Source organism: Glycine soja, chromosome 14 (genome assembly GCF_004193775.1).
Source record: "Glycine soja cultivar W05 chromosome 14, ASM419377v2, whole genome shotgun sequence".
In the NCBI taxonomy this organism is placed as follows: domain Eukaryota; kingdom Viridiplantae; phylum Streptophyta; class Magnoliopsida; order Fabales; family Fabaceae; genus Glycine; species Glycine soja.
In genome coordinates this window covers 51,027,660-51,040,640 of record NC_041015.1, presented here as the reverse complement: position 1 = coordinate 51,040,640, position 12,981 = coordinate 51,027,660, and the positions used below count along the sequence as shown (strand labels likewise).

General features: G+C 33.5%; 1 protein-coding gene across 1 annotated transcript; it reads right to left on the bottom strand.

Moving 5' to 3' along the window:
* Nucleotides 1-1,133: 1,133 nt before the first annotated feature.
* Nucleotides 1,134-6,639, bottom strand: LOC114383468 (ABC transporter B family member 13-like). Its single transcript, XM_028343149.1, has 10 exons — nucleotides 6,288-6,639; nucleotides 6,060-6,114; nucleotides 5,693-5,868; nucleotides 5,386-5,586; nucleotides 5,006-5,265; nucleotides 4,603-4,916; nucleotides 4,137-4,360; nucleotides 3,158-3,944; nucleotides 2,757-2,998; nucleotides 1,134-2,628 (listed from the first exon to the last, which is right to left on the bottom strand). The coding sequence occupies exons 1-10, from the start codon at nucleotides 6,555-6,557 to the stop codon at nucleotides 1,405-1,407; spliced, it is 3,753 nt and encodes a 1,250-aa protein (XP_028198950.1). The 5' UTR covers nucleotides 6,558-6,639; the 3' UTR covers nucleotides 1,134-1,404.
* Between the last annotated feature and the right edge of the window lie 6,342 nt (nucleotides 6,640-12,981).

Sequence of the window (12,981 nt, the reverse complement as noted above, 5' to 3'; positions counted from 1 at the left end):
CCTTACTTTTAATGATAGTAAATATACTAACAGTTAAAGACCCTCAAGATTCATAAACAAAAATACTTGAAATTCACAGTCCCAATAGCATCAGTTTAATTAGATGAAAATGATCAAGTTGATGCATTTAAAAAAAACTTAAAGACTAAATAGAATATTTTAAAATTTGGAAATCAAATTAAATTTTTTAAAATAATTTAGAAACCAAATTGATAATAAAACTAAAAATAAAGGTCCAAATGTAGTTGGCTCAATTGCTACCTTATCATTGCAGAAAAGTATAGGCAATCTCGCTAGTAAAGTAGAAAAAATAGCGATACTATTGACTTCATGAATATCGATCAGGATCAAATAACGAAGTGCAATCCATCAAGGAAGGAGCAGGAAAGGCTTACCTAACTTGGTTCCAACTAGAATTATCGAGCTCCTTAATGACTATTCTTTTGAGTCCAAGAATTCCTTTTCACCGGATTTATCACTGTAAATGCTTACTTTGGAGATATCCAGCAACATAGAGGTTGGATTCCTCCTCAAAAAATATTCCCATTTCAAAAAATATTATTTTTTAATATATCATTCCCTAATTGATGTGAAAACCAAAACCAAAGACACTAACAACTTTCTCGGTTATACCGTTGTAGTGAGTGAACAAATGGGTAAAAGATCACCATCCTAATTAAATTCTTTATATTCAAGGTGTACACGGTACACCTTCGCAGTAATATTTTCATGGCTGGCCTTGCTTTATAAAAGGCAAGTATAAAGACACATGGTTCTGAATTACTCAGGGGTCTTAATCTATTTTTGCCCTCTTGATTTGTTGCAGTCAATAAGTCAAACTACCTCACACAATGTCCTGAAAATAACAAGCAAATTCTATATAATTGACTTTAATGGTGGGTGGCAGTGTTAGCAGCAGTATCCCATACCCTCGGGTTAACGGTGCTTCCGAAATGGCAACATCAGCACTGGAATTGTCAAAACGGTTGGCACGTAGTACTTTTATTGATGATGACAAACATAAATGAAGAAGGTGAAACCATGAAAAGCTACCATTTAGTGAAAAGGAAGGATCAAAGATCTTGTAACTAAAAAAAAAGTTTCATGAGATTTGAAGGAGGATGGAGTGAAAATGAGAAAAGAACAAATTTTGATTGTCCAAAGATCTTGTAAAATTCAAAAAGAAATTACAAAAGTTGTAGCATTCTACAACAAACAGCCAACCATAGGCTTTGAATTTTATCATAGTACTCGTGTATATAAACAGAAAAATGATTGTGGTATGAAAAAAAACATATTTCAGGCATGCTTTTGAGAATAAACTAGGCCTTGCCTCAATTCAAGTTGTAAATTGCAAGTACGCTTTGAATTTCTACAATTGTGAAGCTGCAAATGAATAATTCATCAATGGTCTTGTTGGTCACGTGTTTCATGCTGTAGACTAACCAATTGCTTGTAGATGCTTGCAGGTTTGGCCATCAGCCTCTCATGGCTTCCCATTTCAGCAACCCTGCCATTTTGAAGCACTGCAATGCTGTCGGCATCGCGAACAGTTGATAGCCTGTGAGCTACTAAAATAGTTGTTCTACCTTCCATAAGCTTATCAAGAGCCTCTTGGACCAGCCTCTCTGATACTGTGTCTAGTGCACTTGTTGCTTCATCCAACAAAAGAATGGATGGATCTTTCAGAATAGCTCTAGCAATTGCCACTCTTTGTTTTTGTCCTCCTGACAACTGCGCCCCTCTCTCACCAACCTCAGTTTTGTACCCTTCTGGCATTCTGCTAATGAATTCATGAGCATTTGCTGCTTTGGCTGCCTTCATTACCTCTATTTCTGATGCCTCCTCTTTTCCATACTTGATGTTTTCATAAACTGTGGTTGAGAACAAAGCAGGTTCTTGCTGAACCAATCCTATTCTCAGCCTTAAGGATCTAAGGTTTAGGCTTTTGATATCACATTCATCTATTAGGACTGACCCCAAATCGGGGTCGTAAAATCTCATTACCAAAGAAATCACTGTGCTTTTCCCTGAACCACTTTGCCCCACTACTGCCAGACTCTTACCTGCTGGGACTATGAGGTTTAAGTTCTGAAATATGGTGATATCAGGTCTCATAGGGTACTTGAAGCTAACATTTCTAAACTCTATCTCTCCTTTGACATCAGTTATCATCTTTGAGTTGGGGTCATTTGGGGTGATGGCTGTTCTCCTTTGGATAATGCCAAAAACTGATCCCAATGCTTGTGATCCCTTCACAATGTCTGGGGTAAGAGCTAGTGTTTCTGCTATTGCCAGAGAAGTGATGATTAAGACCATGAAGGACTTCATGATGTCTCCAAAATTTGACTCATTCTTCTTGATTAATACTGATGCATACCAAAGGCCAAGTGCATAGGAACAGAAAGCCAATAGCTGTGTTATGCCATAGCCAAAACCTGATATGTGGCCACGTAGAAGAGCTTGTTTGTTGGGTTTGTTCAGTTCAGATGCAAACTGGATTGAGATTCGATCTTCTGCGCCAAAAGCAGCAACGGTACGTATGTTGGCAATAGCTTCACGAGCCAAAGAAGTTGCTCTAGAGTAAGCATGGCCATAGTCTCCTCCAAACCCCTTGAGAAATAGTTGCTGCATAAATAATTTCAACTTAGCTATTCTGTTTGGTTATATACACTAAAGAATGATGCATGAATCATGCACTAAAACGTCCATCGTAAAAGAGAAAATGGTAAATGAAGTGGATTTATGAGATTAACCTCAGTAATAGAAGCTCCTATGAGAAGGGGAAGGCAGGCTACAACCACTGCTGTTAGTTTCCAACTCAATGTGAAGCCAATAACAAAAGCTGTTACAGTGAGAGCTACATTTTGAACAATGGTTGAGAGTCTGTCAGCTAGAGCACTTCTTACTAATGTTGCATCCGCAGCTAGCATGGCCGTTAGTGAGCCTGTGTTGTGCTCATCCATATCAAACCATGCAACTTCATTGTTGAGAATAGCTGCAAGTTAAATTAATAACAATACTTTTAGTTACATGAAAAAAAAATAAAAATAAAGAACATGTCAAAAGGTGAAGTTAAAATGACTTGAGTTTCTCAGGCCAGAAAAAAATTAATGCATGTGATTCTAATAGCAATGCTTTTGCAGCCATGGAGCACCTGAGAACATTAATAAACGCACACGGGCAGTGAGACGCTCTCCCATCAATGTATAGAAGTAGTGTAGTAATAGATAAATAGGTATAGTAATAACAGCTACTCCAAGAAATATAAAAGCAACCCAATCAACTTCTTGCTTGATTTTAGAACCCTGAGGAGAATAAAATGCAGTCAAAATGTGAGTGATTCCAAGTGCAAAGAGAGGGGCTTCCATGCCAGCCAATATTGCACCTACTGACCCAAGTATTGCATAGGGCCACTCTGGAGCATTCAGTTTCAGTAAATCCAAAATTGATGGAGTGGAAGTAGTCTTTGATGGCAAGTGTTGATCTCTTGATTGCAGTTCTGCTGCTGTATCCAACTTCAACGGCTCCTCTAAGGTCAGGTTGTCTGAAGGTTCTCTAAAACTAGAATTTCTTGAACTTTCGGAGCAAGATATTGATCTAGAGTTTGTGAGGCTTTGTGATGCTTGCAAACTCACCAGATTCACATACTCTCCATTGTTGGACATTAATTCCAAATGAGTCCCACTTTCAACCACCTGGCCGTTCTTCAACACAACAATTGTATCTACATCGCGTATGGTGGATAATCTATGAGCAACAACTATTGTTGTTCTGTTTGACATTATTTTTTCCAATGCCTGTTGGACAATGAGCTCCGATTCAGCATCTAGAGCACTTGTGGCCTCATCTAAAAGCAATACTTTTGGGTTTCTTAGCACTGCTCTTGCTATGGCAATTCTTTGCTTTTGGCCCCCTGAAAGTTGGGTGCCACCTTCTCCAACCTGAATTAAAAACAAAATGTCATTTTGCCAATATAACTTTTTTTATGTTCAATAACCAATTCATCTCTAGTAGAAGAAAGATATTATGAAGCTATTGAAGGTAATTTATTTACACATTTCTACTGGTAAAAAGTTATGACAGTGGAAGTAATTTTATTTGTATTTCCCATCTGTGGGTACTGCAAGACTCACCTGAGTTTGATAACCATCAGGTAATCCTTGAATGAAAGAATGAGCATTTGCAGCCATGGCAGCTTGTATGACTTTATCCATGTCTGCGTCTTCCTTTCCGAATAAAATATTTCCAGCGATTGTTGTGGCAAATAGTGCTGGTTCTTGACTAACCAAGCCCATCTGTTCTCTCAACCATTTCAATTGAAGATTCTTTAGGTCATATCCATCCAACAGGATCTTACCTAGTGAAAATTAATGCATTAACCTCTCCTCCTAAATATTGAACTGTACATTGACAAACAAAAAATGGTTGTACTAACTAACTAAATCAAAATGTGGGGTATGTTTGGCATAGGTGATTTTGGTTCCTACATTTACATCTCTCTTCGCTTGGTGTATCTCTCTTCTATTTGTTCCCACTTCCCAAAAAGGGCCATGGAAATTTCAAACGAATAACCTACTCTTAAATGGTAATATTAATTACCTGAAGTGGGGTCATAGAACCGTTGAATTAGTGAAACGATCGTGCTCTTTCCGGAACCACTTGGACCTACAACTGCTATAGTCTTCCCAGCACTCACTGAGAAGCTCAATTTTTCAAAGATCATATTGGATCTTGAGGGGTAAGCAAAGCAGACCTCACAAAATTCAATTTCCCCTGCTACTTGTGGGACAATATTGCCATCATCCAACTTTTTAGAATTTCTTGAAGCGGACGCAATCATGTTCATGATATTGGCTGCAGCAACGCGCCCTTTGGCAATGGAACCAAGGTTTGGAGCAGCTTGACCAAGAGCACTTCAAAGGATCAAAAGTCAAGTTTGTAATCCAGAACAATATTATTTGAGTTATTATCATATGATATTAATCAGTTTTGATGGACTTACAATCCACTAAAGATGACATTGATAATTGTTGTGAACGCTTTGCCTCCATTTGTCTTATGATGCCTCACAAGTATGCTAGCATACCATAAAAGCAATGCCCAAGCACAAAATAATAGCCCATATGTGAAGCCTACTCCAACTCCTTTTGCAAAACCACCCTTCTTGCCCAACTTCAGAGCATTATCAAGAGACTTTGAGTATGAGCCAGCTGCTTTCTCTTCTCCTACAAATGAGTAAACAGTACGCACCTGAGAAATCACCTGATCCACCCAAACATTGGGACAAAAAGAAGTTATGTTATGCAAGGCATAGTTAAGAATAAGATACCAATTTAAATTTTGAAATAGGCTCAATAAAATCTCAATTCTAAATGGATTTACCTCTTCTGCAACCTTTCCAGCTTCAGCATAAGCTGCTTCACCCTTTTCTGATAAAGTAGACATAATTATTGTATAAGCTCCCCCAGCTACAGCTATCAACGGAACCACAGCCAAGGTGAGTAGTGTGAGCTGCCACACTGAGGTAAATCCAATGGCGAATCCAACAATGAATTGGGAAAGGTAACGAATGGCATGGCCTGTCTGCATTGAGTTCAATAGACAAGATCATTTCATCAACTAAATAACCATCCCCCAAACTAGCCTTAACAATCTTAAACAACACATCTTCTTTGACTATGTTACATACCTTGTCTCCAATTGCATCTTGTACCAATATTGCGTCACTCGAGATGTGGAAAATGATATTAGCATCCCTGGCTTCATTGTCAAAGAAATTAATATCCTTCTTTAGCACTGCCTGCAAATATTTCAAGCGCAAACGTGCCGTTTGCCTCTCCCCTGTTTGCATCCAGAATGCAACACCTGAAAAAATAGTAGTAAATAGTGATCATGTGATGGGTGTGGTTATATGGGTCATAACATCTCTTGTATATCCTTCATTGAGCCCTTTTCTAGTCAATGTGAGAAAAACTAGTAACTACTCACACTGGATTTCCAACAAGAACATTACTTAGAAAGAAAGAAAGAAATGAGGTCCAAGTTATAAGATGTACCCATCCAAGCTGATACCAGAACAACTCCTCCAAGATAGACCAAATACAAAGCATGCTGCAATGGAGAAGAAATCAACATTTACTTCATTACATATTCACATAAAAATAAAAATGTCCAACACAAACACATTAGAGTAGAGCCTCATGGTTTATAATCATGCACCTAACAAAGTACAACAACAAAATAAAATAGTAGGGATACACATAGCTAGAAGATGGAGATAGCACCTCAGAAATTCGCGAGGACAATTTGTGAGGATTATTAGAGAGATGTCCCAAAGAGTCGATCATACGACCAAACAAAATGAAGAAAACGGGAAGAGCAGCACCATGGACACACGAACCGACACTTCCGAGGAACATCAAGACACAGTCAGTTGCATCAGCCGCAGCAAACAAGCCGAAAAACGAAACACTATCGGTTTTGGATTGTTGGACCGTTTTAGATGTTACATTTTGTTCTATAAGTGAATCTGGGGCTAGTTCCACTTCTGCCATTGAGTTTGAATTTCCTTTGCTAGTGCAAGTTGATGATAGATTAAGCAAAAAAAAATAAGTGTTAAATGCTATAGATAGGAGGTACGGTTGCTGTTGTAGTAGTTTGTCTATTCCCGCCAATAAATATAAAGTAGTTAAGTTTAACTATGCCAACGAACTCTTCGGTTCCATGACTGAATTATTGGAAAAAATATTCATGGGGTGATAAATGGTGAATGAGTGGAAAGTGAAGGCGATTACGTTAGTTATTAAGCCAACAACTTTCTCTGCCGATTTTGTGGCTCTAAGAGCACCATCTTTGATCATGTGACCTGTCACTCCATGATCCCATGCTTCTACACAAATGTGGTTCATAATTTCACTTGATTTATTATTGCTTGGGTCATTGATTGTGAGATTGAGATGTTGAGAAATATTCCATGATGCTCTTTTATATAAGTTGAGCTTAAAATGTATTAATAAGTTAAAATTAGTGAAACTTATTTATACTATAAGGGCATTTGTTTTGTGAGAAATTTTTTCATAAATTTGATTGACTATGAGGAATATTTACTTAAGTTTTCTAGGAATTAAATAGTTATTTGATATTTTTAATATTTACCTTAATGTAATAAAAGTAATATGATATTTTTATTGTAGGAAAAGAAAAATTAAACTTGAAAAAAATAAGATTTTCACCTCTTTCATCGTAAAGTTTCCGTAAAAAACCGTTTAAAAAACAATTTCAAAAAATATCATTTTTTGAGAATATTAATTTTTTAAAATAGATACCAAATATGAAAAACTAAAATTCTTAAAAAAATTAAAAGTTTCTCCCTTGCCAAACACACCCCTAATTAAAATCAACTCATGAACTTTATTAACTTTTCACTTTAACATGCTTTTCTAGTCCACGGGTTAGTTTCTATTGTAGAAAAACTAGCTGAAACTTTGTTTTAGTCATATAGGATTTGACTTCAAGAGCCCGTTTACTGCATTCATATCTAGTTACGAAACATTAATGATCCATAACTAAGTGTAGCAATGTGGGGTTGAATCTTTAGGTCTGTGTATGTGAAAGTGTACCTGTTGAGTTAATCACTTAAATTTGAGCGATTATTTTTTTAATTTTCGACTAGAAGATATCTTGCATTTACATAAAAAAAAAGATTATATCCTTATTGAAGATACACGAATGCATCAAGTTTTATGGGGTGGTGGTCCTTTACTTATTTTCTATTTTTTTGGTGTTGGCTAATATATAAAAGACCTCAAACTTCGGAAGGAAGCATTGTCACGAGCTTCATTTACATTGAGCTAACATGCCATTATCGCGTTTAGTAGTTGATTGGCATAAAACATGTTAATTAAATATTTAGGCGATTAACATTAATAATTGGAGCAATATTTTAGTTAAATGTCTACAATATGTGATGCACTTGTTTATCATAGTTTTGGACAGTTACTTTAAAGCTTTTAATAGTTATAAAAAGTTGTACATTCTCGTGCTTTTTTACGTACCAATTAAAAGTGTACAACTTCTTGATTTTATATAACTTAAATAAAAATTATATTCTTTTTGCGTAATATAATCATTATGAATTTTAATGATTTAATGGAAATAAACGGAGTATAGTAATTAATTTATTAGCAATAATAACAAAAAAATTATTAGTCAAGTTTTGTTGCGTAGATTTATTTTGATTATATATTTTTTTGTCAATTAATAAAATAATGGGACAAAAACTTGAAAATTTGTTTTTTTCTTAAATATTTAACTTCGATTTCCTAATTATCTAAAAGTTTGATGGATTCTGGATATCACATCACATACCTATATACACATTAACATCTTAGAAGGATTAAAGTCATTTAAGATGTGTCCGTAGACAACTTAGCTATACCCGTATTGTAGTTAATATGTACATTTTGCTTATAAATGTATATAAGAGTAATTGTGACACCAAACACCTTCATAAAGGTGTGATTAGAAGTTCAATTTGTAAAACTATTTATAATGATGTGTGAGCATAGATTTCTATCTAAAACAAACATTTTTCTTAAGCAATGTTTAGTAAAGGAAATATTTTATTTATCTGTAAAAATGAAATATTTTATTTTCAATTAAATCCCTTATTGATTTTTTAGGAATAAGATCCGTGATTGTTTTATAAAGTAGAATTGATTATCATTTAACTTTATCGTCAATGTTAGAGGAAAGTCTTGTTCCCACTTGTATAGATGAAAAAATTTATTCCCACTTATAAGGAGATGTGTTTGTTTCACAGATATTTTTCTAATTCTCGAGAATATGAGGTTTGAGAAATTTATTCTCATATTTATTATTACGTAATAAAATAATTATTGTTGGATATATAACGTTTTTTTTTTTAATATTCAAAGGTATAGTTTAAACAATATCAAAGGTAGACTTTTGCTATATCCACTCCCTTTACTAATTAAATTTTCATTTTTTTTTGTTTTTTAATTTTTATTATCACATATATCCTTTTATAGTATATACTTGTAACTAAAATTATGAAATTTGTTCTGGTCATTTGATTCGGTTGAAGTAATGGGTCAATGGTTTAACCGGTGGGTTAATAATTAACTCGGTTTGATCCAGTATATATTAAAAAATTTAAAATTATATATGTATCTTTTATATATAAGTATATAACTAACATTATTTGATTATGAAAAATTCATTGATATTTCAAAATCTAAAATAACAATTGAAATATTAAAGTTGATAACACAAGTCCACAAATAATAATTCAATAACACAATTACACAAGTCTCAGGTTTCTTTTGGAGCATTTTTTTTATTTTTTTTTTACGTGAAACTGGTTTTAAAAATCGGTTTGGGTCGCCGATTTTATCCCAAACCAGTTGGGTTTGGCCAGGTCATCCCGGACCAGATACATGATCGATCCAATAACTAAATCGATTCGATTATGCTACCGAATCTCGATTGAACCGATCTGATCGGCCGGATCGAACTAGGTTTTTAAATTATACATGTAACGATGATACATAATCATTATTTTGATATGTACTTTATGGAACAATGTCTTATTAACATTTCGAAAAACTATTTTTCATAACACAATTTTATTGTTAACATTTTGAAAAGTATTTTCAAAAACATTATTTTTGTATTCTGAAAAGTACTTTCAAGATTTTTAAAATAAAATTTATGTTCCAAAAAATCATTTCTAGAATGCTTTTTGTGTTTTGAAAAGTATTTTCTAAAATATTACAAAAACATCAAGAAAATTGAAGCAAAACACTAGGACCATTTAAATCCTATATAAAGAAAAAAGTGTACAATGGTGAAGAAATTAAAGTGAAGAAAACATATAGTTGATATTAGTCATTCTGATGATTCTAAGAGGCGGTATGCTACATCAACCTGGACAAATTTAAGATCTAGTCATATGTTGTTGTAAACATATAATGAGACATTAATGGTGATTAGTGACTGGAAAAAAATATAACAAGATATCGGGCAAGAGAGAAATAAAGGGAGATCAAAACTAAAGATGGAAGAAGGATGAAAAAAATGAAAGAGGAGAGAGCGTGATGAAAGAGGAGCATGTGTTGTTGCTATGAAAGAGGATAAAATTTGAAAACAAAAGATTATTTAAATAATTTGATTAAAAAGGGAGAAAGGGAGTGCACTTAACAAAAAGTGAAGTGGATATAGCAGCCTATAGCCTATCTCAGTTGTCACTACGAGAGTACGAGACTCATTTAGAATTATTTTTTTCTCTCATTTATCATATTGGAAAAATAGTTAACTTATAATGAATTGTCTTTGTAGGTATTCCTTCATCTTCATCCGTGCTCATCGCATAAAATACAGGCACTGACATAATGTAACTGACACCAACATTTTCACTGCCAAAATATAGTAGCCGTCCAACCAAAATACAACCAAATCTAGCTTCAATTTATTGCATTATAGCCTTAAAAAATGTTATACCGTTAAAAAATAATATATTGATAAGATTTCTCATATATATATATATATATATCCGCCGCCGTCAGTTAAAGCCATAGCTAGCCAAAATGGTCATGAACTACAGTACATGTACAAGGTCAAATGCATCAAAAGTTGAGATTTCTTTTTAGCTAGCATGTGTGTATAGTAGGAGTAGGACAATGACATCTCATGAGGAGAAAATTCACAGAAAGGGTCAGATGGAACTTATCATAATGGATATAGCATTACATATATAAAAGAAATTAACTTCATTTTTTCATTTTTTTGTGCACCCCAAATTCAAAAACATTGGTGGTGCACATAAAGAAAACAAAACAAGTCATTGGCACAATGGCATTGCCCCTTTCTCTTGTAAAAAGAGGGGGAAAAAAAAAAGGAAACAAGAGATGCGTAGCAGAAAGATACTAAGTAGTGTTAATTAGTTTCTGCATTGCAACTTAGCTTTGATCTTCTCATACAAAACTTTGGCACCGGCAAACTGCTTGGTGGCGGTGACAGATCGAACACCCAACTTGCAAAATCCACATTTTCAGTGCCAAATCCAAATCCATTACCTCCTATTGCCGTTGACCTAAACGACGACGTACAAACCCCAGGAGAAGTAAGAAGCCCCGCTGTTGGTTTCTTCTTATAAGCTTCTTCCTCTTGCATTTGTTTTGATTTTCTGGTTCTGTTTTTTCGACTCTTGACAGTAGTACTTGGAGAAAGAGAAACACTGGGCAAAGGAAGTAGTGGTGGTAGCTGGTTTTGTTGATGATAGTAAAAAGAAGAACGCAGTGCAAGCGGATTCATGAGACCTGATGCATAGGTTGCTACATTATTTCTCGAGTTTTTCATTTTATTTTGCTTGTAGGAAGAACCCCTTTGTTCCCCCGCTTGGTATGGTTTCAAAACACCATCCATGTTTTTTTTTATACCAAAACAAACAATCTTGTATATTCTTCCAAATATTTAACGAAAATGCATGTAGCAGAAAAATGATAAATAATGGTAAAGCAAATTCAAAAGGCTATATGTAATAGAGATGGAAAAGCAAATTAAAGCATATGAGTACTTGACCTAAGAAAATCAGATCAACAGAAAACCTATATAATATTGTATCATATAAAAGATAGCATGCATGCGTAATGTGGAGATTTTGATCCCACGGAATGGATCTGTGTGTTTATTTTCTATGCATGCCGTGGATCTACGTTCATATCCGACCTGATTCGGTTATATATATATATATATATATATATGGTGGAGTTCACGCAAATTTTATTTTTACACGGTGCATAATTTAATGCAATGTGGTGTGGTGTATATTTAAAAGGAAGTAAAGAAGTCGCCATTTGCTGCGGTCGGCTACCGGAAAAAAAGAATACTGTAGGACGGTGACCGCCGGAGTGTTGAGTACCGTTGGATTGTGTCACTTGGAATATATAGCCGTTCAGAAGAGGATGACCGTTGATAAATATTTTTTGGGACTTGGTCAATCAATGAAATTAATAACGTCTTTATAGTGGAAGTGGTGGACATCTTTGTAAAAGTGGAGTGATTTTTAGAGTTTATTTTTGCTATGTACTCATGTGTAAAAATTTAGTGTTAATTATCATACACTTGCAGTGTGAATATAAAGTTTTTTTTTTATATATATTATCAATCATTTAAAAGTTAAATACTTTTTAGTTGATTTTTAATGTAATTATCGTAAAGTGAATAAGTTTACTGTATATGATGTTTGGTTATATATAGATAATAATATAAAGATCTTTGTACTAAAAATGCATTTGATTAAATTATTTTTTTATAATAAAAGAGAAAGAGAACCTCAATATAGTTTGAGTTGAGGTATATTTGGATTAATTATTTTTAAATACTTATTTTATATAATTAAAAATTATAAAGAATAAATAATTTAAATATATAAATTATATTTAACTAAAATTTATAATAAATAGTATCTTTAAATCTTAAATTATTTTTTAGATTTAATTACATGACATGAACAATTTAAACAGTCATATAAAATTATTTTTAATTATTGAATTATTTTTAAAAAAATTGAAATTCAATTTAGAGTAAATAAAAGAGGATAAATGGTAAGATGCACCTTTAAGAAGATGAAGTGCAGAAATAAAAATAAAAGGAGAATCGTTTGAAATGGTTGAAAGGGAAGAAAAGGTTGTGAAAGATAGAGAGAGAATGAGAAAATAGGTGTAAAAAAGAGACAGAATTTTCAGAAAAAAAAAAAAGATGGAGTAGTTAAAATTAAGTGATGTGTTTTATTGTAAATTTATGTGGATTAATTTGTATAATTCTCATGTTAAATAGATTGAACTTTCATATTTGTATACCAATTTGCTTACTTATAAAATTTATTTTTTTAAAAGAAATAATTGTTTTAAAGTTAGAAAGAAATCCAAGTAAGAATTTTAACAAACAAAAAACATA

Excerpts from the sequence above, each read along its gene's own strand:
- LOC114383468 (XM_028343149.1), bottom strand. The coding sequence starts at position 6,557 with ATGGCAGAAGTGGAACTAGCCCCAGATTCACTTATAGAACAAAATGTA. Across the intron at positions 5,266-5,385 it reads CTGGAAAGGTTGCAGAAGAG|GTGATTTCTCAGGTGCGTAC; the intron begins GTAAATCCATTT and ends TGGGTGGATCAG. Across the intron at positions 4,917-5,005 it reads AATGTCATCTTTAGTGGATT|TGCTCTTGGTCAAGCTGCTC; the intron begins GTAAGTCCATCA and ends GATCCTTTGAAG.